Source organism: Hippichthys cyanospilos, chromosome 9, assembly GCF_059441005.1.
Source record: "Hippichthys cyanospilos isolate Australia breed blue-spotted pipefish chromosome 9, RoL_Hcya_1.0, whole genome shotgun sequence".
NCBI classification, from domain to species: Eukaryota; Metazoa; Chordata; class Actinopteri; order Syngnathiformes; family Syngnathidae; genus Hippichthys; species Hippichthys cyanospilos.
In genome coordinates, this window is record NC_142377.1 from 2,982,788 (window position 1) to 3,010,312 (window position 27,525).

Genomic DNA, 27,525 nt, shown 5'->3' on the forward strand with positions numbered 1-27,525 from the left:
CAGATTACACATGAGAAATTAACTGAGGGAGATATAGCTAATCTCCAAAATCCTCTGTTTTCAGTTTTAATCCTATCATTAGCAATATTGTTCAGGATTATATGTTAAATTGAGGCTACATTTAGTGCAATCAATGTTGTGATCACTCACTGTTTTTGTAAGCTTGCTCAAGGAATAGGGTCAAAATTATTTACACTTCAGTGGAATGACCACAACTATTGATAGAACGCTAGAGGAAAAATCACATTGATACCTAAATATCACTTTTAATACAAATTGCAATATCAGTCTTCCTCCCTTATAAATTCAAAATTGCCTTGACTGAGTAGAATTTTATTTGCTTTACTTAAATGGTTGGGCAACATGTGCCACTACATGGTAGGGCTGCACTGACCTCAGATGACCAACTATGTAGTAAATAGAGTCAGTCAAACCCTTTCTGAGTCAACAGTATTATGTAATACACTAGAGACGTTTATTTTCCCTCAAATTTCTTATCAACCCGTCATGCCAATATCCCCCTTAAAGCGTTTCTTTGATGCTTCATTTAAACAAAGTGGAACAATGTTCATAGAAGCAGCATTTTGGACACCAAAACCTTTCCAGTGGATCTTGAAATGTGATCATCAAAAGCCACTTGATTTTCATTTGCGTTATACTTATTAAAAGACGAAGGGAAGCAGTACGGTGTTTATTTTATTTATCAGACGCTTTGAAAACAATCTACATTATACACAAATAGTACAGTAGATAGATAAATTCTGGATTGATGTTAGGGAACCATGCTCAACATTATCCTCACCAATATGTGACTTTGCTTTGAAGAGTTGTTTGATTTCTGCTAATCTGTTACGGGGTTGTCAAAACCTGTTGTACCTGCAACTTTACAATCCGGCTGCACAGACAGGGGTGTGTCCATAGCCAGAGGATATCTTGTGAGGAGAAAACATGTCAACTCTCTGTCTGAAAACATTTCACTTCTTAAGGTAACCATGTATTGTAGTTGTATACAAATGGTTGGATGGCTGAAGTGTCTGCCCACCCATTAAAATGATTCACTTTAGTATCTTTTACCAGTTGCATATTTTTAAGATGTGTCTGCAGGTGAGCCATGTGAAGCTTTCGTAAGTGAACTGTTCTGAATTTTGCCTGCTGTGTGACACCACTCCCAGCATAATGTGTGTGTGTGTGTGTGTGTGTGTGTGTGTGTACCGGTCTGAATTACCTTACTCCGCCGTAGTGTTAACCTATGGGTGTGTTTGTGTGTCTTGTGTGGGCAGTGCAGGTATGCCTCACCCTCACAGTCTGCAGTTAAAAAGGAGTTTCAGCATGTGAAAAAAATAGGCACACTTTTATTTTTCTTTTACCAACAGTGATTGGCTGGTGTCAGCTTGGAAATGCTCTGGGTATTCCCTCCACTGTATAGGGAAAGTATGAGCGCGCGAAAGAAAGGATGAATAAAATACCTTGTGGAAGTTTAACTACCGTGTTTAAAATACCTTGCTCTCTTTGACGATACAATGTCAAAAGTTGAACAAACATGCCATTTTGGTGCTCTCCTGAAAAGTGATGATTTCAAAGGTATAATTGTTCTATCCAATGCTAGCGATATGATGTAAACTGGCATTTATATAGAGCATTACAAAACAAAACTGTTTCCACCATTATGAGTTTGTTTCAAGGGGAAAGAGGGAAAGTTAAAAGTAAACAACTGAAATAATGGGATATGTAGCACCCTCGTCATTGTGACTGTGTTCAGAATTAGCCTTATAACAAACACACTCATGATAAATGGGAGTCTCTCTTTCTGTCTGTTGGTTTGTCTATTTATTAGTCCCTCCTCCGTCTGTCCATGTATCCTGAGATTTGTTGTTGTTGTTGTAAACACACTGTTTACCCTTAGTTAATCCTCAATAATACTTATCACTTTTTAATGTGTCTGTTTCTTTATTGCGTATTATTCAATTTTATTGCATTCACATGGCTTCATCAATCCGATGATAGTTGGAGTACAGGACGAACAGATGACCTGATTTGATTTGATTTCTGTTTTACTGACAGCACTCTAGCTATAAATAGAATCTTCACACGTATTACGTAGGACAGGAAATGCTGCTCCCACCCCTTTATTGTGCACTGTACACCCTCTGGTTGAAATTTTGTTTTCCTCCATTGGTTTGGCTAATTTCGTGAAACTGAAATGGTATTTTTAAGGCTAAAATATTATTTGGTCAAACGGTCTTCTAGTTCTGTGCAACAGTATTAGCATAAGCTCACGTCTGTCCCAAAACTGTTTGCTCATTATTCTGCATACTACTGCTACTTGTTATTTAAGAAATTTTCGATTCTCTATGGTTTAAAGAATGCATACAACTGCAGTCGTTGGACTTTTTTTTTGGATGGTTTAAAAATTGGTTTTGTCATATCTGCCAAATAATTTAGCATCCTTTTCTTCAACTGGTGTAAAATGTGCAAAGTTTGCTCTCTCCAGCTGTCATATACTGTATTTCTTTGAGTACACGTCATTTTTTTCCCCCTCATTTCAACCACCATATTAGAGGGGTCGACTTATAACTGCATAACTCAAAGCAGACCAATTTTTTTCCACACATCTATGTTTGAATAACATGAATTTGAATCCAAAATAAGTAATATCATGTCATTTCTAAGGCTTAAAAATCATTATTTATGCCTCAGATCTGATACTATTGCTTTTGTTTTAGAGTGTTTGCACACAACATCGCAAAAATGCACTTTGGGTAAGCGCCGCCTCATTGCCTTTTGTTGTTGACAACAAGGCTCCGTGGCTCATTTTTGACGGACTTTGACAGATTATGTAAAGGAAAAGACGGCCTGACTTGTCTCCTTCAGCCCGTGGAGGTGTGCTTGAACAAGCTGGCATGGATGTTGGCAGGTGGGGGGAGAAACAGCGAAGGGCAAACTTCCATGCCATGATCTCACAACAGTTGTCTCTTTGGTAAAGAAAGCTTGGCATCATATCCCAAGCAAAATGATCAGCAAATCATTTCCAAAGACCTCTATTTTAAACAAATCGGACGGATCTGAAAATGACTACCCATAGAAGAGTAACGAGGATGTTTAAATGAATGACGAGGAGTAAGATAAGGACGCCCAAAAGTTCAATGGGAAGAGCTATTTAACGTGTCAGATAGTGAAAGTTGCGCAGGCGTACATTGACTTGCAGTCTTGTATCGTTTCCGTCCCACCCCTTCCCCCCAAAACTGTAACAGTATGCTCTTCAATATATGATGTAGAAACGCCTCTAAAAGTAGCGTAATGTCATAATTTAGTCACACACACTAGTTATTGTAATTGGACAGCCATGATCTATGTAACAACTAAAGTCAGGTGTAGACTTAGGCCTTGTCTACATGTAACTGGTTTATTTAAATCCGCATAGTCTCACCCTCATCGTTGTTGTTAGTTTATTTAAAGAAGTCGCGTCTATACGAAACTGCATAGTGCGGTTTCAAATTCATCTACAAGCATGCCAATTTGCTAAGCAGCAGTAATGTCTCCAAATTCTGTTCAATCAGAAAGAACTTCCGCCTCTGACGTCACCTGTATCTGCGTCTTTGGCGTGAAAAAGAGTAGTGTGATGACGCAAATGTACGTTTAAGCTGCTTACACGCAACCACAAAACTGGAGGCTTGGGCAGATCTCCACTTTGGCTGGAAGTTTTGAAACATTGGGTTTTGATGAAAGCCCGGCCACGGATTGCAAATAGGGCAAAACTGAGACATTTACTGCCCGTTTGCAAGATTGCCGGCGATGTGTAGACAAGGCCCTATAATCACGTTTTTGTAAGATTCACCCAAATTTAAGGAAAAAAAAATGAGGTGGGCTTGACTTATACGCAAAGTCGAGTTGTACTCTGAGAAATACAGTAGCGATGTTGTATATTACAGCGCAGCTAGCTGGCGGCTAATTCATGCTGGCAGCAGGCACTGCACAATCCAATACCATAGTGGTTAAATCGTTTTCTAGTGATTGAATGTAATTGTAGGACAAGGTTGTGTTTTTTGTGTCATCTCGCCACTTGTGACTTTCGTGCCACAATATTTGTGAAGTATAAAGTCAGCCATTCTTTTTAGGTCTCACCACAGTTGGCAGAAGTTTCCTATCAGATCAGTAGCAATCTATGTTATCTCCTGTGTACTGCCAAAAAACAGCCAAAAGCTACAGGATGTCATGCTGTGCAGGCACGAGAAATCTTGTGTCCCAATCCCAGGAGATGTTGCATTTTATATATACTGTATATGTATATGTATATGTATATGTATATGTATATGTATATGTATCTCTCTCTCTCTCTCTCTCTATATATATATATATATATATATATATATATATATATATATATATATATATATATATATATATATATATATATATATATATATATATATATATATATATATAGTTTTTTTTTTTTTTTTAAACTGCCAAATCGTTCCCTTCCATTGTACCCTGTAGCTAGACTTATGCCAAAATGACATCTGAAAATGTTGCTGCGGATCTAGGTTATATTTATTAGAATTACAGTATTAATGCATATGAGCCAGATGAATTGAGGATAATCTTTGGAATTTTGGTGGTATTGACGCCTTATATGTTTTAGGCGTCTTGTTTTAAAGCATGTGCAAACAGTTTTAGGAACAACATGTTTGGGAGTAATTTGCTAATGAATTGTTTTGTTGTGCAGTTCGCAATACAGTAAGATGGTTTGGCCAAAATGATCTTTGGCTCAGTTTGGAGAAATGAGCCAAATTTATGGGGAAACGCTGTAAAAATGTTGACATTAGCATTGACTAGATAATTACTCCTTGCAGATGTCCTTCCTTCTGTATTCAGCAAAGGTTACCTCAAGGAACAGTGTGGAACAAAGGACAAATCCATGCACGCACACACCCACTGAAGAAACATACACACACCACACAAAAGACACATAAACACCTATACTCGCACACATACACACAGCCCCTCCTCTGTTGCTAGGATACTACTGGGTGGTTCAGTGAAGTGATTGCATCACAGTGCTGTCACTGCAGTAGGTGGAACAATTTAGTGCTCCATGGGTGAAAAAAAAAAAGTGTGTGTGTATATATATATATATATATATATATATATATATATATATATATATATATATATATATATATATATATATATATATATATATATATATATATACTGTATGTGTGTGTATATACTGTATGTGTGTGTGTGTATAATGCAGAGATGGTCGATTATGGACACCCAAATGTGTCAAATTTAAATAAATAAAATAAATTAAAAACACAATTTTCAAATAAATACTGTTGTTAAATAAGAGACACTTATATAATATAGCCTTTAAATTTCAGTTCATGTTTATTTTAAAACTGGCATATTTAAAAAAAAAAAGTTTTTCAAAATTTGCCCAGATTTTGTAAGATTAAAAAAAAAGGTTTTAATAGAGTAAATTAAAATAACCTAAAATTTTTGTATTTCACGATGTTCTTTTCCACAATTGCCTTTTTATTAATATTATTATGACAAGGACTGTCAATCAAAATGACCTCTGCTTAATCCTGTAAGATTGTTTCATTTTCTTTAACACAGGTCATGACCGGTTTTTGGGCGGCTCAGTAGTCAGATGAAAAGATGCTAGACTTCAGTGGTGCTTCTGCAGCTTTGCTGGCCCTTGCGGATAACATAGAGCATGAGAATTTGTCAAGAGTATGTTAGCCCAAATTTGCTGCTGCAATTGCTGCTGCAATTCTCTCAAACAGAGGTTGAGGCCTTAAATTATTGTCTATGTTGCAAGATGTCTCAGTACTTCTGAAAGAGAATTTTCTCCCTCTCTCAAAGTTTCAAATCTACACGCTGGAATCATAATTGCAAGCGCTGCTATTCATGTGTGTGTCAAGGAAACAGCCAATCACTTAACTGTCTTCTCCTCATGTCATTTGATTGACAAGACAAAGTCATTCTGTTGAAAAACGCTATTATGAAATAAAAAAGGCCATTGTAGAAAAGGAGACACGTTATTTTGCTAAAATTTAAAAATAAAAAATAAAAAGTGACAATTTTTTTGTGTTGTATTAAATTTAGGGAATTTTAAAAAAAGTTTTTTTTACAATGGCTGTTTTTAAAATACTCTTTAAGTTAATTTCATCATAATGTCATCTTATTTTGCAATTTAATGGCTATTTTAAATAATTTTCTGTTATTTAACAATATTTAATTAATTAATTAAAAAAAATAAAAATAATTTTGATATTTAGGTGTCGATAATAAATAAGAGGTGCCCTGTAATATAGACCAGCCTCTGACTGACATTGAACATTTCTCTTCTTTGGCTGTGCTTCCCTCTAGTGGTAGCTGTAATAATTACTGGAGAGAAAGGGTTGATCTGGAAGTGACCGTTGATATTTATTCAGCCAGGATTTATATCATAGTGCAGGTTGTGGTTTTCCATGTTTTTTAAGATTAAATTTGAAAGCTTTTCCACTTTTTTACACACGCACGCACGCACGCACGCACACCACACACACACACACACACACACACACACACACACACACAATCTTTTCCACTCAAAATGACCTCTGTAATCTTAACCCATACCCTTCACCCCTCCTTGTCTCTTCTTTCTTCCAAATTGTGTTTCCCCACTCCCATGAGCTTGTCGGGCCTTCACTCCTTGTTTCCTGTTTGGGTACAAAAGTAAAGTAGGTACACGTGGTGACTGTCTTATTGAATCTTGCGTGTGCAATCAATGCATGTCTATTACACCATAATGCATGTTGTTATGTTTATGGTATATCAATAATAACAAAAAAGCTAAAAATAAATACACAGTTGTTGTTATTGTTTCCATCCATTCATCCATTAGCTACCACCTTATCCGGAGTCAGGTCGCGGGGGCAGTAGCTTCACAAGAGAAGCTCAGATATCCCTATCCCTGGTCATTTTGTCCAGCTCCTCTGGGAGGATCCCGAGGCCTTCCCAAGCCAGCTGAGAGTCGTCTTTCCAGCATGTCCTGGGTCATTCTCGGTGACTCCTTCTGGTGGTACATGCCTTGGTACACCTTGCCAGGGAGGCGTCTGAGAGGCATCCTAACCAGAGGCCCGAGCCACCTCATCTGGCTCCTCTCAACGGAGGAGCAGCGGCTCGACACTGAGTCCCTCCCAGATGACCGAGCTTCTCACCTTAGCTCTAAGGGAGAGCCTGGACACCCTGGGGAGGAAACTCATTTTGGACGCTTGTATCCGGGATCTTGTTCTTTTGGTCACGACCCACAGCTCGTGACCATAGGTGGGGGCAGGAATGTAGAATTCATCTGTCAATATACCTGTCCATCCTACCTTCACTCATGAACAAGACTCCAAGATACTTGAACTTCACCACTTGGGGCAGGACTTCATCCCCAACCTGGGGAGAGCAAGAAAAAAACGCAATCCAGTTGCATCAATCATTGTAAAGGGTCAATGGTTTGTGCTTAGTCTGGTCTATCACCCAGGACCTATTTGCCACGGGTGGCCTTGCCAGGGGCATAAAGCCCCATACTACTTAGATCCTAGAATCATTGATACGTTTTTTTTTTTTTTCTTGGTTTGTTAATCTTTAACTTTTCATCTAATTTATCAAAATGTTTTTGCTGTATTTATCATCCTTGCATAGCACATTTCAGCATCCTTATGTCCATCAACGCTGCATCTTGGCAGATATCTCCCCTGCATGAGGAGATGTAGCTGTTGCAAATAAATTGATTGGAAGGAATGACATATGTTTTCTTGTCGTTTCTGGTTTTGTCTTCATCTCTAGGTGTGGTTGGACAAGGAACAGGAAGAGGAAGAAAATGGGGAGTTGAAAGCTCCTGTTGTATTTTGCGTACAGGCGGAACATGCTGGAACGAGGACATACTACTTCAGTACAGACAGCTATGAAGAGCAGAAAGAGTGGATCACAGCCATGAGTGAGGCTGCAGAGGTCATCGTTAATCCAGCACACAGGTGTTGCACCCACAAACACAAAGGACAAACACATTTAATACCGGTAATACATTTTATACAGGCCCATGGTTAAAGTGGCCCATTTGAGTAAAGTCAAGTCAAAGTGTTTATTGTCATGTGCACAGTGTAAAAAACAAGCCTTGCAGTTTTAAGGTTCGCGGTTTGAAAGTGAATGCGAGTCTAGCTTCCATAACATGCATGTCAGGGTTAATCAATGGTATCTAAACTTTGGACCAAAGGGCATTTAAAGCCCGCCCCCAATTTGTATCAGGCTGCAAACACAATCAACCAGTCTTTTCAATATCTCCTGATTTTTCTTAACCTCTTCAAGCTCAAGCTATCTGTTCGCACTGAGATAGATGTACAGTGTATCCACTCGGGTGTTCCCAAAAGTTTTTTAAAAGCACAGTAGTGCATTGAGGAACTCTCTTTACCTTCGAACTGAGATTTACAATACTGGATATACACTTGGGTGTCCAAAGAATTTTTTAAAAGGACATGTTTTCTAGCCGCGCTTTGGTGTCTCATCGCTGCCTTGGTTAAACAATTGAAGTTTGCAAATCCTGTCTAGCTACAAACACCAAATCACTCCTTTCCCCAGCCAGAAAAACTTCAGTCTAGCTCACGTCCCTGGTAGCCCAGTAGGAAATATGGACAATTTGGAATAGGTTAGCTAATAGCTAAGCTATGCCTCTAACGCAAAGCCAACACCGCGTAGCTTGCTTGTTGAGCATTGCACTGCCTTCCTGCAATGAGCATCCACTCACGTCACGTTCAACGTGAGTCCTTGAGATGGCAGCTGTCTATTAAGTTATATGGGCCGCTCACATATCCATCTGCGGTTGCGCAGAAGCCCGCAACTGTTAAAGCGAATGCCCTAGCGCCTCTGGGAGTAGGCAGATTACATACAGCCTGGTGACACAAGTTAGCTGAATTCTACTTGGCTGAAACCTCCAACTTAAAACTACACTTGGAGGACCTTAACCAAATGGATAAAATATGACATGAAAAGAACAGAATATGGAGAATTTATGAATAAAAACTAGTAAAAATAATTTTAAAATGAAATTGACTTTCATTATAGTTATTATAATTATTATAGTTTATTATAGTGATGTCAGGTTATGTTAGGCCAGCAGGGAAGGCCTTGCTGGCCCTGATGGCTCATCACTATATATATATATATATATATATATATATATACAGTCGGCCCTCGGCTTACGAGCACCCTGATTTACGAACATTTCGCCTTACGAGCGTGGATCAGGGAGATTTTAATCCTCCGCTTGCGAACAAACCTCTCGCCTTACGAGCATTCCGAATAATCCAGCCATTGAATTTGTTGTAATGTTCTCGCTTATCTGCGTCAACAAATTTAACAGTTGCGACATCGTGAACGCTATTGGTCTTACAACGTCACACTGACTGTCTCACTCACGGTGTCTAAATATAATTACCATTTAAGTGTAGTGTTTGTACAGCTAAAGAGAAAAACAGCCGACATGAAATTAAATGTGCCGATTGCAGGACAAAGAATTGTCATTGGTTTAAATGTGTGTTTTTTAAAAAATTGTCAATACATTCCAACCGTTTAAAAAAAAAAGTGCGAATAATTATCAGCCAGTCAAGGAGACGCCAATATGCTATTGGTCGATTAAGGTCACCCGGTCTCACTCACGGAGATGCTATTGGCCGGCGTCACACGTCAATCACAGAAATGCCGATATGCTATTGGCCGAACGCCTTTATCTAGCTTGATGGGACAGGATGGAAGGAAGTAGAGAAAATGTGTGAAAAACGGAATGTTTTGAAGACTTTGCAAACTTTATCTGTTAGACATAGCTTCTAAAATTACTAGCAGCGGTAAAGGAAGAAATAAGAGGATGATGTTTTAGTATCTCCGTGATTTGCACCCTGACTGAAAGAGTTACTGTAACACTGTAAGACCAATAGCCTATTTGCGTTGCCGTGTTAACATTGAGCGTTAATCTCTGCATCCTTTTACGGGTGGAATTTCAGTGCTGTTTAATGGTCGTTCTACATAACTGCATGTCATGTTAGACGGCAACCTCCCAACATGCTTTGGGACAGCGCCCTTGTTGCAATACTGTGAGTTGAAACCAACAGTGAACTAATGTTCGAACAAGCATTAAGTACGGTGCCTAGTTAATATAACACACACACCCTCCCCTCCGCCTCCACTCAGCTCAATTCACGTCGGGAAAAACAGCTGACATGAAATTAAGTGTGCCGAATGCAGGACAAAGAATCGTCACAGGTTTAAATGTGTTTTAATCAATTAGATGTCAATACATTCCAACCGTTTAAAAAAACGTGCCAATAAGTATCAGTCAGTATCAGTCAGACGCCAATATGCTATTGGTCGATTAAGGTCACCTGGTCTCACTCACGGAGATGCTATTGGCCGGCATCACACGTCAATCACAGAAGTGCCGATATGCTATTGGCCGAACGCCTTTATCTAGCTTGATGGCACAGCTGGTTGGGATGGAAGGAAGTAGAGAAAACCCTGACTGAAAAAGTTACTGTGACACTGTAAGACCAATAGCATGTCTGGTTTATAGTGTTGACTTCTGCTTATCTCAGCTCAAGTCACATCTTTCCAAAGGTAAAAGTCGTTATTCCTTTGTATTTGTTATGTAATGAAACAGTACAGTAGATTATGTGACTCAATATTAATATATGTATACAGCGTGATGATCTTACCTAAGGCTTCTGCGCGCGTTGCACGCATTCACGAATTAACATGGGTTTGGATTGCCCGCTATACGAGCAATCCGAGATACGAGCGTAGCCGCTGAACGGATTAAGTTCGTAACCCGGGGGCCCACTGTATATATATATATATATATATATATATATATATATATATATATATATATATATATATATATATATATATATATATATATATATATATATATATATGAACACAGACTATAATGCATGTGTAATGTAATGAATGGCATTGATTCTAATCTATTTTTCTTCCTTTTAGCTCAAATCCAACTGTCACAGCAGATCAAGCCATGGTTACTCGAGACAGTGACCCGCAAACAGAACAGAAAACACAGACAACCACGAACAAAACTAACAATGGGGTCGACAACTTGGAAACGCCCCCACTGTCAACTCCATGTTCTGACCGAGACATTGAGACAAACAGTAGGAGACAAGAAGATAGTGGGGGAAAAACTGAAGATGAAGGCGGAGGGGCTGGTTATGGCCATGCTCAACCAAACCACGGTCCAAACGGTTGGAGTAATCATTTGCCCGCTAGATCCATACCCCAGAACTACAACAGTAAATCCCCTCTAACTCATAGCACTTGTACACCTCAAAGACAACCAGAAGGGGGTGTTAAGACACCTAGTGACACAAGAGAAGAGCAACAGAACGTGGTGCTGAGAAGAGGTTTTGTTCCCAGAACTGCCCCTGAGAGGGTTGCCCAAAGGAAAAGCTCAATGGCACAGCTGCAGCATTGGGTCAACCAGCGGCGGGTCATGGTGTCCCAGGAGGACATCAACAGGTATACATGCATTCCTTTTGTCAAAAATATGGGTTTATATCAGTGGTTCTTAACCTGGGTTCGATCTAACCCTATGGGTTTGGTGTGTCGGTCTCAGGGGTTCGGTGGAGCCTCCGCAGCAGATGTCCACCCCTCAGTCTAGTCTGCAGTTAATGGGCACAGTCATTGAAAGCGTCCTGCTCTGAGATTTCCTACCATGCACTGTGTTGGTTTTCAATTCATTTCGTGCACCAGTAAAATTTTTTTACTAAAGAAGGGTTTGGTAAATGAGCATATGAAACTGGTGGGGTTCAGTGCCTCCAGCAAGGTTAAGAACCACTTGTTTATATGTTTTAAAGGATACAGTTTTGTGTATACTTACTGTATGTGTATACTACTCTTGAAACTGCTGTGATCTTGGCAAAAATGCCTCCTTTGAAGAATTTCTATCTATGATAATAATTAAAAAAAAAATACTGATTGACATTTTTCTTTCACCAATGAATTCCATCAATATTCTTTCATTTTTTTCAATGACTCAAGGGGGTCATATTATATTTTAAACTTTACACAGTGAAATATATCTATGCATATATATTACATTTGGAAAATTAGCAATTTAACCTAATTTTAAATATGAGTTTTATGATATGGATATTTCTAACCTTGTTAACTGAAGCTCCAACTCTCACCATTGTGGCTGCCTCGCCCCCTTAATGATATCTTTCAATGCCAGCCTGCCAAAAAACATCCATGTATCCATCATCTTGACCGCTTATCCTCTTCAGGGTCACGGGTTGCTAGAGCCTATACAAGCGGAGTGAATGAAGGAGCCAAAAGAAAAGTTGCATTTGATTGCAATCGGATCACCATTTAATTACAGTCCGTTTGTTTAAAAAAAAAAAAAAATGCTCACATGGTGGGCATCATTTATTAGCATAGCACTAGTCATCATCATCATAATCATCACTTTGGAATAAATCATTTGTAAAAGTGACACTGTGTAAGATTTAGCTGCAGACAGCAGGAGGAAGAGTGTTTAACATGTCAGTAAAGCTTCCACAGATGCATGCAAAAAAATTACACATACTCCCAGAGTATATGTACTTTAGGGGCATTACGGTAAATCCAGCAATAAACACTCCTCCTCCTGCTGTCGTAGTTATAACAGCCATGACGACCTTGGGAGGAGTCCCACCCTCCATGTAATGTAATGTAATGATAACTTTAATGGCAAATTTTTAAAATGTATAATAATTTAATCTTTCATTTTTAATGAAAAACGCTCTAAATCTTACACCACGTCACTTTAGTACTTAGGAATACATGTTTTATTCATAAATTCGTATATTTTTGCATCCAATAACTTAATAAAGGAGACTGACAGACTCTGAGCTCAATTTAGTACTCTGATGGCAAACAGCAGGGCAAATCACTATCTCATACAGGGAAATTTGCACACTGAGAAGCACCAGGGATGCTTAGAAAAGTAGCTTTCTACATTAACAAATATAGCGATCAGAAAACGGATTTTACACTTTCAAATTGACCACCTATACTATTTTTGTAGTTAATGAAAAAGAAAAAAAAAACAAGGCCACATATTCACCCAAAGATATGGAGAAGTGTTTTTCCTGTCACTCAAAGGATGAAATCTCTTCTGATTTTGCTTTTTTTTCCATTTTTTCTGATTTTGTTGTTTCCAGTCCATCCCATTATTACCCAGCAAGCCAAGGATTCAACTACTATGGCAACTCTAGTGGTCCCCAGTATTTAGAGGAGTACACACTGTACCCACCAGGAGTCCGGCCTGACAGTATTTGCTCTGTCTCTGTTGTGGGGGGATATGACCATCGCTGGGGTGTTGAGGAAAAGCGGCGCTCACTGAGGGATGGAGCTCACTTGTATGGCCCCCTGACGCCCAGAGACTCTTGGGGACCACAATACTACAGTGGAGTTGAAAAGTCTATGAGACGTCTTTCCATCCAGCCACGTTCCAGATCTGTGCCAAGGTCACCATCCTTGTCCTCTAGGGGGGCCTACTCACCAGTTACACACTTTGCCTCACCGGCTCGATCGCCATCTGCACGTTTTGACCGCTTTTCGGGGAGAATGAGGGATGACGTTATCTATGCTGATCCATCCGTCTATAATTTAAGAAGATCACTCAGCTCACCAAAGGTAAGGAACACCTTCAAATAACCATGCTGAAATGTTTAATTATGTTTTTAACTTTACAGCACGATCAACCGATGTTAGTTTGGAATTTTAGGTTGTAGTTTCCGATAGGGAGTGCACAAGCAAATTAAATGTCCGATGTGTCTATTTAGTTTCCAGAAGACAGTAACCATAGATAGAGATAAAGGAAAGAATGTACGATTAATGTTTTTAGCATTTTCACCTTTCCCCAGTCTAACGTCCTTCTCTCATTCTTACCTCCATCTTACTTTCCTCACTATTGTCTTCCCTTCCCTTAGTATGACTACTCTGGTGATAGGAGGTCCATAAATCAAGGATTATACCATCACAACTATCCTGTATCCCCTTCCATCCACAATAAAATGGTATGTGTTTCCCATGTGCTGCAATGGATTTCAATCTAGGTAGCATAGAAGACCATACAGCAAAAATGGTGCCAACCCCATTGTTTTGAATGCAGTGAAGTTTTGAAGTTAGTTACCCTGTCACAGCCATCTAGACATCAATTTCTTGATATTTTCCTATATAGTCCTATGCCTACAAAATTAAACGGTGATGCAATTTAGACTGATGCTGAATGAGATTTTACATTTGATAATTTTAATGAAAGTCTATGTGTAGACGCTGTATTATACACTTTAATATACACACTGAAATGCACACGAACACAAACACAGGTACATACGGTTGAAACTAGGGCGTATGTGTGTATTCCGTCTGAGGGGCAAACCCTGGCGAGTGTCCCAGAAGGTAGAGGCTTAAACTCCCTTCTTTAAACATACAGTGCCATCTTGAGGAGTTATAAAATACAGCAACTAGTTCAGGAAGCAAAGGTGAAGCTTCTTTTAATGATCGTCTATATATATTTTTTGCCCGGATAACAATTGGACATGTCTCCATTGTGAAAACCAGGTTGCACAGCAAACTATTTGTTGTACTTGGTGAGTCAGTTGGGTTTCCCAGCATTCCAACCAGATACCATACTGGTTCATATAAACCATTGATGGTATTTTTTTTTTTTTTTTTTTTTTTGTGGGGTACATTGATTGTACACTGTGATGTTGGTTGAACCACACTACAATGGTTCTATTTTCGCACTCTTGTCACGTCCTCACATTTTGGATCTTCATATTATAGCCACTTGATATTATTGCAATATAATGTGCCACCTTACGATGTTATGCTCTCTGAACTTATACAAGAGAGCTATATGGATTCCTTACAGCACATGTATTTGTTATATACTGTAATTCCCCCAATATTAGACACACCTGAGTTTAAGACGCACCCCTAATTTTGGGCTCAAATTCTAGTATTTTCGTTGTTAACGTGTGAAAGACGCACCATTACCTTGGCAACAATGTAAAAACTATAGTGAAACAGAATCAATTTTCATCTTTTGAAAAGTTTTTATATTTTGTTGTGTTCATATCCGTAAGTTATATGTTTGTTGCATGTTAAGTTAAGTGTGTATTAGATTTTCTACATTGTGAGTGGTCAGTGAATGCCTCACCAGTGTAATTTTGAATGCGCTCCAAGCTGTTGCTTTTCCTTGTCCTTGCGACATGGTTCAAGTTCATTTTACCATAAATACCCGTAAGTTGAGCAGCATCCGGGTTTCACTAAGTTTCTGATCGTATGCATATGCCAAAAGACGGCATTTGATAAACGAGTCAAATGAAATACCTTTCTGTATGCTCTAACCCAGGCATGTCCAAACCCAGTCCTCGAGGGCCGCCTATCCGGCATGTTTTGGAGGTTTCTGTCCTCCTACCACACCTGAATCAAATGATCAGCTCATCAGCAAGCTAAGCGGAAGCCTGAAAACAAACCTGATCATTTGAATCAGCTGCATTGGATGACGGAAACATCCAAAACATGCAGGATAGGTGGCCCTCTAAGACCGGGTTTGGACATGCCTGCTCAGCTAGAAAAATCATAACTTTTACTTGATCCTATCGGTAATAGTAATACTGTATTCCTGTGTGTGATAAAGGATGGACTCGGACGGTGGTTAAATCTGCCTTCTTCTTTCATTGAAAATTATGCCATAAGAACCTCAGCTAACGCAAGCTGTTGTTAGCTACAACAGGCACTTGTTTCTAACACCCAACTGACGTCCCACTCCTCTAGCTCGTCCCATTACGGTAATTATTGGAAGTAAGAATTTGGCCGATATAAAAATGCCAAATTTTTATTTGGCAGCTGTGAAAGCTGGGCATATGTGGCACCAATATTCCTCGAATGGTGTCATATTAAAAAAAAAAAAAATCAAATATTGACATAAAAAAAAAATCATATATTGACATTGACATTTATATGATGTACCCATAATGTTGGCCTATATTTTTATGGGAAACAAGTGTGTCTTATATTTGGGGAATTATGGTAGTTCACCTCTGTCCACTGACATACACTCATAATGTAAGCTAGTGTAAGGGTAAGCATATTGATAGAAATCAACATTGCAGCCATTAATTTTTTTCTTTCATTTCTATGAATGGCAAATCATTAGACAGCTTCTTTCTCTATATCAAAGCAGTCCTTTTTCTCTGCCTGTATTAATTTCCACATGACATAACTTGATAATAACAATTAGACTGGGTCTCATCTTCCTCAAATTATGACAAAACAGCATGGAGGAATAACCTGATTATTTTTTTTAAAAAACATATCTGAACATTGCTTTTTTCAGTTAGCTAATACATAATCCTGGTAGCAAAGCATACAGTTGATGAAAGTTCTATAATAAATGCATGCCCCTGCATGCCCTTCATTCACTCTATCTGTCAAATCAATTATGTCAACATAATATAATCAATAACTTTTAATCCAAACTAATGGGCTCTTTTTAACTGTCATCTTATCTTGGATTCCTTAACAAATTGATTTTTGGCATGCATAGAATGGTGGGTACAGCACAGCTACTAGTAAGAACAGTTATATTACTAAGTACAGTGGTACCTCTACTTGCGAAATTAATTTGTTCCGGAAGTCATTTTGTCACGTAGATCTTTCTTAAGTAGAGCCGTTATTTAATGTATCTTTTTCAAGCCCTTCAAAAGGCTCCTAAACCCTTGAAACGAATAATATTAATAAATTATGAAAACGAATCAAAAACAGTAACAAAACTAATCATCCACATATCATGTAAAGAATAATAATAAAAAAATGCTCCTAAAACCTTTGAAATGAATCATATTAGTAATTGTAGTAATTGACAATATGAAGACAGCTCACTTGTTTGCCTCAAGATAGTGCTGGTGTGCAGAGAGAGAGACACCTTTTTAGGACACTTAATTTGTATGTTTTTATTTGACATTTCCAGTGATCCAGGAATCATTTACAAATCCACAGGAGCAATAATATTATTATTTTTTATTATTTTGAGCATGCTAACATGTTAACAATGTGTTTTCAATCTATTTAGTACTGTGTAAGTTGTTGGTGGGAAGTGTGGTTAAAACATGTAAAGATGAAAAGTGGAAGACCACAGTAAACATCACTGCAAAAACTTATTGTCTCACTTGTGGGCAAGCCGGCATATTAATAAATGATAAAAATGCATCATTAAGTGTAACATATATGGTAGACAAAATAGCTTGCGATAACGCATTACATTACAGTCATGTTTGCGCAAGCGCTGGTGTCTCGTGTCTCATATTATATGCCAACAATGTCACCTTTTGAATTTTCACCTCTTGAATTTTCTCTCATTATTGGAGACAATATTTTTCCGCCAAGGAATTTTTTGTAACAAGAGGTGTTTGTAAGTAGAGGTATCATTGTACTGCACATAACAAAACTTTAAAAAGCTTAATATTAAAAGTCCAAAATGTAGCTATAGTTTTTTTTCTACACTAATCATTTTAAAGAACAACCAACAACATGAAATCATCTTTCCAATAAATGGGGGCTTTGCTTGCTCTGCATCTGTCTGATCTGAAAATTGTCTGTCAATGCTGCATGTGTCTGTGTGTTCACCATATTTGTCATTGTTGCCGCCGCTTGGTTCAGGACGACATATTAGATCTTCAACTCCAACGCAACTTGGATTATTTAGACCAGCAGGTAGGCGCACACATCTGCATTCTTTGTAAAGTCATACATTATGTCGCTCATGGTGTCTTCTACTGTAAATGCAGACATAGTAAATACCTCATAAAAGCATCTCTTATTTTGCTTGTCTCTTCTACAAAATATTTTTATTATCTCCCAATTTTAAAGCTAGAGGTATTCCAGTTGCCTTCTAAACCAAAGTTGGTGTGACTGTGAGGTGTTTGTAATTTGAGCTAAATCTTCAGGTGCTGCAGGGAAACGGCTTAATTGGTATGGTTACCCGAAGGGTGGAGAAGTCCTCCTCTGCAGCAAAGCTCTGCATACAAGTAAGAGAGGAGAGAGCACAGCAGGGAGGCAGGCTTCCGCAGCAAAACTGCCTTGTTTAGCAATTCAGTCTTAACCAATGATCATTCAGCTGGGATAATATCTACTGTATGACATGATTTTGGAACATTAGAGTAAAATCTTACATCAGCATAATCAATTGTGTTCCTCATTTAAGGCCAAACTAAAGCAAATAATGCCCTCTTCCCCAAGCCTGCCTCTCTTACGTCGTATTTTGGTCTGCATGTGGTGTTGTCTTCGTAACTTCTCATTTTTTTGTTTTCTTTCACTTGTCACCACTCACGTTTCATGAAATTCACAACCTTCTATTTTGATGTGCAAGGCAAATCTCTGACCACTGCAATTTTTGTGAAGTAGACCGAATGAGAAGGACATATTTACGAATGCGTTTGATTGGACGGGTTGTGAATCCAAGTACTGTTTTTAAAAATTTCCACTGTACTACACTGTACAAAACTTTAGAAATGGTGGTAAAATTTTCGGATTGTTTTATTTTTATTTTTGTTACATCCGGCCACGCAAGAGGCAAAAGGCAAGAATTTCAATTTATTAACCCTTGAATATGCACAGCTGTCTATGACTTAAGTGTAAATCAAATATGAATGAATGGAGGTTGTTTCCAAACTTTTGCCAAGTAATGTACTTTAAATGTATCTTTAGACCAATGGATTTTCTCTCTTTCTCTCTCTCTCTCTCTCTCTCTCTCTCTCTCTCTCTCTCTCTCATTCTCTCTCTTTCTCTCTCACACTCACTCACTCCTCTTTCATGTACCACTCCTCTTTCATGTACCACATTAGCTTACTTACTGGTATCTATATACTTAATCTACTTAAGTGATTTTGTGTGGTTTTGTGATGTTTGGTTTCAAAAGAAGTTGATTTCTTGTCCTCGTCATCAAGCACCCCGCAAAATTTTGTAAATCATTTTTGAGCAAAAAGAAATATTATTGAACTCATTTATTTTTTGTCCCAATGGATGTATTATTAATTTGATGCCAAGTTGAGCACTGTGCTTCATTACACTGTGCACACTTAGTGTCATAAATTGTCTTGTTTTTGTCAACAACTTATTGGTGGGATGTTACATATCTCGAAATTTTTGCTAGCATGTTTGTTTGTTCTATTGGTTTGTACTTGTGTGGAATGGTGAACCATCCATAGTTTTGAAAAAATTGGGGTTTTTAAAAAGTCCTGGATTTTGAACATAATAAAAACATCCAATTGGGGATAAACAATTTAGTGATTTACCATGGATAACAAGTACAACAGTGCCTTGAAATACTGGTTTGTTCACAGAATTTGTTTTGTGATCATGATCCATTTCAGCCCCCTAATCGTTAGCTGATAGTTAGCGTGCCAAAGACAGGCTCCATTATTTGGTATTGTTAAGAGATTCAGTTTTCTGGATAATTTAAACACATAATGTGTACCATATATTTCAGACTATAAACCACACCGGATTATAAAATGCACCAACAAAATGTAACAGAAAATGTATTTTGTCATGTATAGGCCACACCGGACTAGAAGCTTCAGGTTTTAACATCAGACATTTATACAGAAAGATGGTACATGCAAGGTTTTAATTTAAAAATGTTGTTAAAACCTGGTTACAACAAAATCACACCTTCAACAGAGACTGAACATGCCTGCATGTTTAGAAATAAGTGCAGCTCAATCACACTTTTATTACAGATTGAACAAACTTGCACATTTAGAAATAAGAGCAGCACCAACATATTTTCTTAAATAACTAATTGTGTTTACGAGTGGAGAGTGAGCCTAGTAGTGAGTAAATTAGCAGTTCCAACTCAAAATGAATACTTCAAGAGTCTTTTTCTGTCTCTCTTTGTTTACTGGGAGATTGCCCTCTGGTGGCTAGTAAAAAAAATGCCTAAACGCCACACTGAACTATAAGCAGCAGGGTCCTTAGTGTGAGAAAAAAAGTAACAGCTCATTGTCCACAAATTACGGTAGTTTTCTCCTTTTATATTCGGTTTGTTCGTGAGAATTATGCTATATTCATGCCGTACATGAAATCTAATTTCTCTGTGCATACCTTGCGTGGTGGGTGTGTTTATTCACAAGTATCTTGATTTCTCACCCTAAACAGCCCAAAGTGTCATTCAAGGCATTTCTAAGCATTTCTTGCTTATTCTGCACAATCAGCAGAGGCCCTGCCCGAGTAGAGAAACATGATATGTGAGAGAGGTGTGATGACGTGAGTCAATCGTCATACCACCCGTGCAAGAGCAAATGGAATTAAGGAGGAAAGATTTTGCACGACTCGGCCAAGTAAACAGCAACATTTCATTTTTTTTAGTTACAACTTTTTACTGTAAAAATGCAAAAGTGGCAAAAATATGGGTTTGGGAGCATACAGTCGGACAATCAACCTCAGTAGTAAATAAATCACCTGCCGACGGAACGGTTGGTGTGAATACTAGTTTCTCATGGGAAGGCCCTGACAGGAGGAATGGCACTTAGTGTGTGCTGCCTCTGGACACAGTTTTACATTTAATTGTTAGTAAAACACTTGTTTGGGATCCTATATTCACTTTGCTGGGGTAGTCTCCAGCACTCCACGACTATTGTGCGGATAAGTGGTCAACATGATGGATGAATGGATGTTTTGTGGCTGGCTGGCTTTGAACCATCTAGACCATAAAACTCATATTTAATAAGAAATTAAATCCGCAATCGTAATTTTCATTTATATATATATATATATATATATATATATATATATATACACACACATACACACACACACACACACACACACTGTGGCAAGTGGAAAAGTGATTTAAATCAGCAATATGAATAGGCAATAAGTAAGCAATATGACAGCTCATAAATATACGACAGTTAAAAAAAAACAGTAAGTTGGATCACTCATATCTCAAGGCACCACTGTATCTTGCTTTAGAAAGTAAAATATATTCCACATTGCAATATTTTTTAGTTGTTTTGAACACCCCAGCTTTTCGAAACCTGGATTTATGTTATAAAAGGCTCTTGAGTATCAACATTTCTACGTCTTTGTTTTCACAGGTGCCTCCTTTCCATGATGTCTACAGAGAGTTACACCCAACACTGAAGCTAAATGAAATTGAAACAAGTGTAAGTGTCATTGCTTTTATATTTTCAAATAACTAGCACACTCTATTTGAGTTTATGGGGATAAAAGCAACATGATTCTGGAATACTTGGCCTTGAAATTAAAACATACAGATGTTCCACTTGGTTAATCAGGCTTCCCGGAAAAAAACACAACATTTTGGCATGTGTCTGTGGGAATAGTCTCTATTCATTTCGAATGGCAATTGTACTGTCAGAGGTCAATGATAGTGATGTGACGTTCGAGTATTTTGATTGACTCTTCACTGTGAATGTTAGGAGTGGAATCTTTGTAAGCAGCAGTTCATCCCGCCCCCTCCACCTCCTGCTGTTCAGCCCCGCCCACCATTCACTTCTGCAGAGCATGTCATCTTAGCATGTTTGCACCATACGATTTTGCAAGTGTTCTTTTCTTTTTTTTTTTTCAATCTTTGGAATAATAGCAACAACAACAACAAAAAAGTCCCGCTGGGACTGTCAAAAGAGAAGTGAGGGAGGAAAGGAGGGAGGGGAAGTGGTGGAGCGATGGAGCTGCCGAAGATGTCATTTAGAAATGATGGGCTACAGACTAAATTTGATGTGATAATTTTTGACAAAACATTTCATGGTTAGTACACTCGTGTGTTAACCTAATATGTGTACAGTGTTCTGTGTTCATTTACTAATGAGAATAAGAATAAGAAGTTATGCAATCTTTATGTTTTTAGAATGGTTCTCTTTAAGGAGCCTTAAGTACCATCACTATTCACTGATGCATTGAAGAGCTTGGTTCACGATCTCTTCTCCAATTCACCCCAAAGGTGTTGCCAGTGCCAAATTGTTCAACACATGCCATCCATGGAATTGTCTTCTCACCACAGCATTAACCTACAGCATGTGGCTAAAAGGCAGCCCTCTTAGATGAATAAATAGACTTTTTTGTTAATTCATATTCCAAAAATTCAGTATTGATCAAATTAATGCCATGTTTGGACTATTGGTTTGACTATTGGATAAAACATTTTATCAAATTTTTACTTGACTTCTCTTTAAAGGGCCTATGTATAAGATTTAAACCGGTTTTCATTATGGATAGCAGGAAATGCTTCATTTACCATTGTTTGTAGCTATAACAAACATGGCCACCTCCGGAGGAATGCCACCCCCCATGTAATATCATTTAATGATAACTAGACCTACGATTATATTTAAAACATTCTGTTGGTTGTTAAAAACACATTTATTTGCAAGTTTTTTAAATTTATAATCATTTAATTTCTTCCTTTTTGATGAAAAACGGTCTCAATCTTACGTATTGTCCTTTTAAATTTGTTCATGAATGAAACACTGTCTCTGCACTGTCTGTGTGTGTGTGTGTGTGTGTGTGTCAACACTGTGCTGTACAGTATTGTATGTCTGTGTGTGTATATGTGCACGCACGCATGTATGCATGCATGTGTGCCCTTGGCTTTTGCTACATGGTGGGGACAAAATTGGTGAGGTTTTACTGTTTTTGTGGGATCCATTTTGGTGGACCCCATGAGTTCAAACCTCTTTTGAGGGTCAAGACTTGCTTCTTGCGCAAAAATAAACAGAGTCAGCAAACCTAACCTACTCAATCAGAACTGAAAGGAAATCGCAACCTAAAGACACTGAAATCACAACTGACGAGGCACAATCACATGGACACAGTCACACCAACAAGACAGAAACTTGAACAACAACAAGCAGAAAACACCGCTACCAACCCAAACACAACAAATACCACCTAGACCATAACAACGAGCTAGAAAATGCATCACTGTATGTCAAGGGGATGTCCCTACTATGTTGGGAAAAAAAAATCACTTGCTGTGTTCAACAATATTTATACATCCATTTTAATCACAATTTTTGTTTGTTTGACATGATGCCTGGCAGAAACTCTTGGGCCGGCTGTGTGAACAAAATCACATTGTGAAAGATCATGAAGCAGTTGTTCACAGATTGCGAATGGACAAGGTAAAAAGCATTTCTTAAATCATGCAGAAGCATAACATATAGGGTTATACTATTGCTGTATATAAACAATGTGAGAGAATTTGCACTTCCACATATTTAAACATAGATTTGCCAAATGGCACTATTTACTTCCATTTTAAAAGGTAAAACAAAGCATGAAAACAAGAAAAGCATTTAAAAACTAAAATTTGAATATTTTAACGTTCCATAGCAATATTGCATATTTTTTAACATCATGTTGCTGTTGCGCTTGCTGTCTACAGGACAGCCTCGAGGAGGCATTGGTGGTTACTCATCAGGAGATGGAGAAGTACCATAACCAACCCGTGGCCATGGAAAAGCTCCATATCAAAAAGGAAACCCTACAAAATCAGCTAATCAACATCAGAGGGGAGCTTTCCCAGGCCTCAAATGTAAGACAAACCTGACATGTCAGATGGATCATTTTACATAACAGTTTATTTTAAAAACTTTCAATTTTAAAGAATGTTTTTTCTCATCATATGCTTAACTGTGTACATGAGACTTATCGTGATGAACCAGTGCCCCAGCTGCATAAACAATGCAATCAGAGAGCGACTCTAAACTGTATTTACAGGCTTTAACTTCCACTCGTATGGAATTTGAAGCATTAGAGGATGAGGCCCATGCCATTCACGGTGATCTATGGGAACAACTTAATGCAGGTGTCCAGGTAATTGGTAACCCTTTGTGTAAGACACTTGTATGTAGTGTCATCACAGTATAAACGTCTTGCCTGATAGTACATTTATTTGTCTGTTTGTTCTGTTTTTGTTGTTGTTTTGTTTTTGGGTCAGAGTGAATTGGTTCGAAGGCACATCCAGAAAGAGTTTTGGAGAGTCCAGGATGTATTAGAGGGCTTACATAAGAATCATTCATCCAGAGGCACAGATACAGCAAAGCACAAAGGTACCATCAAATATGAAATGATGTGCTTGACTGTAACTTTTAGTGTCTAAGCATTACTTTTGTCATTCTCTTTATCTGCAGTGGCCAGTGGTGCCTCAGGCTCCTTTAGCACCAATAGTCCAGCCAGTCCCCTCAGCTCAGTAAGCCTCACCAGCCCTCTCAGCCCTTACTCCCCAGTGCCCGGCTCCCAGATCTCCCCCTCTAAGCAGCTGGGCCCGGAGGTAAGCACCGGACACACCCAGCTAGGGGTCTATCCTGGTTCAACACCTGTTTCATACTCGAGAACCAGATCTTTCCCTAAACCTCGTCCCAAATCTTGTGCAATGCCTCAGTTGGACACTGAACCCAAAGCCAAATCGAGACCAAAAAGTTATAGAGAACCTGACAAAAGCATGGCTGCAGAAAATATGAATAAAAATACCTGCGGAACCCATGAATGCACATTTCCTAATTCTCCCCTAGTTTTGCAGAGTCTGAATGAGTCCTTGGGTCGATTGGATACTGTGATTGAGGAAAGTGATCAAAGTATCACAAACAGAAACAACACACACCTAAGCAGCTTTGTAAACCTTCCCAAAACCAGAGATGTTGACTTTCTCCAAGGACAATGCAAGGACTCTACTTCAGACTCAGCAGAAGCCCACATGCATTTCCAAGATTTTGGTTGGTTAACCTCAAATATTTGCAACCAACAAGTCAAGGTTGGCCAAAGAAAAGATGTATTTCCTGACTCCGCCCCTGCATCTTCCTTAGAAGGATATCCAAACGGTCAGCAAAATCTTTTATCCAACAGGCAATATGCTATGCCTGAATCACAGATCCTGCTTTTCCAGGACATCTTTCAAACTAATGTGTTAAGATCATGCAACAGTCCAGATCTCCAAGTTTCTTATTTTAGAGGTGATCACGCCGAGACTGAAGACAACCACCAACTATTACATTCAACATGTAATGCTGGTATCGATGTAAAGATGTGCGCGCTCTCTTATAATCAAATGGAACATCACACTGATCCAATGACTTGTATGGTAAAACAGTCCGAGTCCCTCACTCAGCCTTTAGATAAAGTTTTTATGCAGACTCATCTTTAGAAATCTATTGAACATGATTATTCTTTGATTCCGATCACGTTTATTCCAATCAAATCCCATCAACTGCTAACTAATTTGAAAAATGTAATATAAAACATATCTATATCTATCGATCGAGATAGATAGATAGATAGATAGATAGATAGATAGATAGATAGATAGATAGATAGATAGATAGATAGATAGATAGATAGATAGATAGATATAGCAACACCATGTCGAAGTGTCCATCAGCAAGACACTGAACCCTCAATTGCGTCATCATCATCGTCATCAGTAGGTAAATGACTAGTTAGTGTAAAGCACTTTAAGTACCATGTGTAAAATATATTTGAAAGGTAAATCGTCTAAAACATACTTTGAGTATGAACAATTTCTGATGATTCATGCGTTAATAAATTAAAATACTATTAGAAACCAATGACTGGCAGTGCATTTCGGACCTGGGCCTTCAATGCCGAATTAAAGTGACCAAGGACAGCTCTTAAAGTACCATTGCTACTATGTCACAGTTCTATGAAAAATCCATCCATCCATTTTCTTCAGCCCCTCATCTTCACTTGGGTAAAAGCATGCTGGTGCCTATTGCAGGTGTCTTGGGGCAGTTGGCGGGGGCACCCTGAACTGGTTGCTCGCCAATCACGTACAAACAACCAGTCACTCACACAATCACACTTAAGCACAATTAAAAGTGTCCTAATATACCTACCAAGCCTGCTTTTGTGAAATGTAGGAAAAGATGCAGACTTCGAACAGAAAGGCAGGAGCTAGAATTGAACCTGGGACCTCTGACTGTGAGGCGGACGTGCTAATGACAAATTAAAAAAAAAAACGTTGCCATTTTGAAACTAAAAGGAATTGAATGGCAGGTTTTCTATTGCTATTCAGGAATGTTTACGGTGAACCTTGGAACATGCTTTTTTCCCCTTGCTCCATCCTTCTCAGCATTTAGCTGGCTTGTTATCATACCCTCTTATGCACAGAATTCTCTTGCTTCAATCCAGTCTCTTTTTGCTTCCTTTCTTCCTTGCAATCCCCTGGTCTTCTGGTGATTTAGGAAAATGCACCCCCAAGGCCTCCCCTCCCTAAGTCCTATTTCCCTTTGGAACCTTCCACTACCTTTCCCCCCTCTATTCCTCCCTTGCCCCTCGACAGCACCATCTGGCTACGCAGCTTGGGCATCGATGATGGTTACTATGATGTTGAAGATTCTCACTTCAGAAAGGTATTTTGTAGATTTGGCTTTTGCTCTGACCAACCTTTAAATGTCCAGTCTCATCAGTCTGAACTTGACACCTCGGATTTAACCTATTGCTTAGTATCATATCCTTGTGTAATGGATGATTATGTAAAACACAATCACCAACTTGAATATCCTGGAGCAGTGTTAAACCATTATGCGCATATGTTTCATATGCAAGCTCTCTGCTAATTAAGTTAGTGAGTTTTTATATATATATATATATATATATATATATATATATATATATATATATATATATATATATATATATATATATATATATATATATATATGGCGTTTTGCTGTAAGTGTTTTCAAACGTTGGCATGATGTTACCATCTGGATGAAATTTCAGCTACCTAGTGTCTTCTTTGAATGCTTTCTCTTTGATGTAAAATGCCTTTTTTGTAAAAATCAAAGGATTGGCCAAAATCCTGCACAAGAGTTGATATTGCACTCAAAACAATGTACAGGAAACTGTTTTGTTATTTGTTATTAACAAATACAGTAACTTGCAAAAGTAATGCATTGCTAGTGCCATGAAAGTACATTGTAGGTATCCAATGATAATAAATACCCGGGGAAAGTATTTAAATCTTATCATTATACAATTAGATCATTCATGTCCTTTTGTAGAAGGCATGTTTGAATCAGGTTCACTGCACTGTATCCATATTCTCTTTTACAGATGAAGTTTGGAGATCAGAACAACATGAGTGAGCCTCAAGACCAAGGCCCGGAAAGGCAATCTACCATGAATAAAGGTATAACAACAACCTTTCATTTGTGGTTTTCATGTGATAAGCTTCACAACCAAGTCTAACTCACTGATGAATAGCACCCAAAGGTTGGTACAGAGTAACTCATGAAGCATGGGAATACACTGCTGACATGCCTTCTGGCATGTTTGAATGCCAGATGAAAGAAAATTCCTAATCCGACTCATAATAATTACGCTTTGTCATGCATGAAAATATCATGCTTTAAGAAGCACATAATCTCCTTTCCC

The 27,525-nt window shown here is 38.3% G+C and overlaps 1 protein-coding gene across 8 annotated transcripts in view; it reads left to right on the top strand.

Moving 5' to 3' along the window:
* Positions 1-27,525, top strand: part of plekha6 (pleckstrin homology domain containing A6) — a 70,644-nt gene that overhangs the window by 24,250 nt on the left and 18,869 nt on the right. For 3 of the 8 annotated variants that reach the window (XM_088423187.1, XM_088423188.1, XM_088423195.1), the window contains 14 exons: positions 7,834-8,021; positions 11,041-11,571; positions 13,257-13,731; positions 14,028-14,114; positions 17,767-17,820; positions 18,054-18,134; positions 21,207-21,275; positions 23,172-23,252; positions 23,516-23,665; positions 23,851-23,946; positions 24,071-24,182; positions 24,264-24,403; positions 26,331-26,498; positions 27,205-27,280. In XM_088423187.1, coding sequence (XP_088279313.1) covers positions 7,834-8,021; positions 11,041-11,571; positions 13,257-13,731; positions 14,028-14,114; positions 17,767-17,820; positions 18,054-18,134; positions 21,207-21,275; positions 23,172-23,252; positions 23,516-23,665; positions 23,851-23,946; positions 24,071-24,182; positions 24,264-24,403; positions 26,331-26,498; positions 27,205-27,280 — 2,308 coding nt within the window. The remainder of the gene's footprint in view (positions 1-7,833; positions 8,022-11,040; positions 11,572-13,256; positions 13,732-14,027; positions 14,115-17,766; positions 17,821-18,053; positions 18,135-21,206; positions 21,276-23,171; positions 23,253-23,515; positions 23,666-23,850; positions 23,947-24,070; positions 24,183-24,263; positions 24,404-26,330; positions 26,499-27,204; positions 27,281-27,525) is intronic. The other 5 variants (XM_088423189.1, XM_088423190.1, XM_088423192.1 and 2 more) reach the window with 5 other exon arrangements.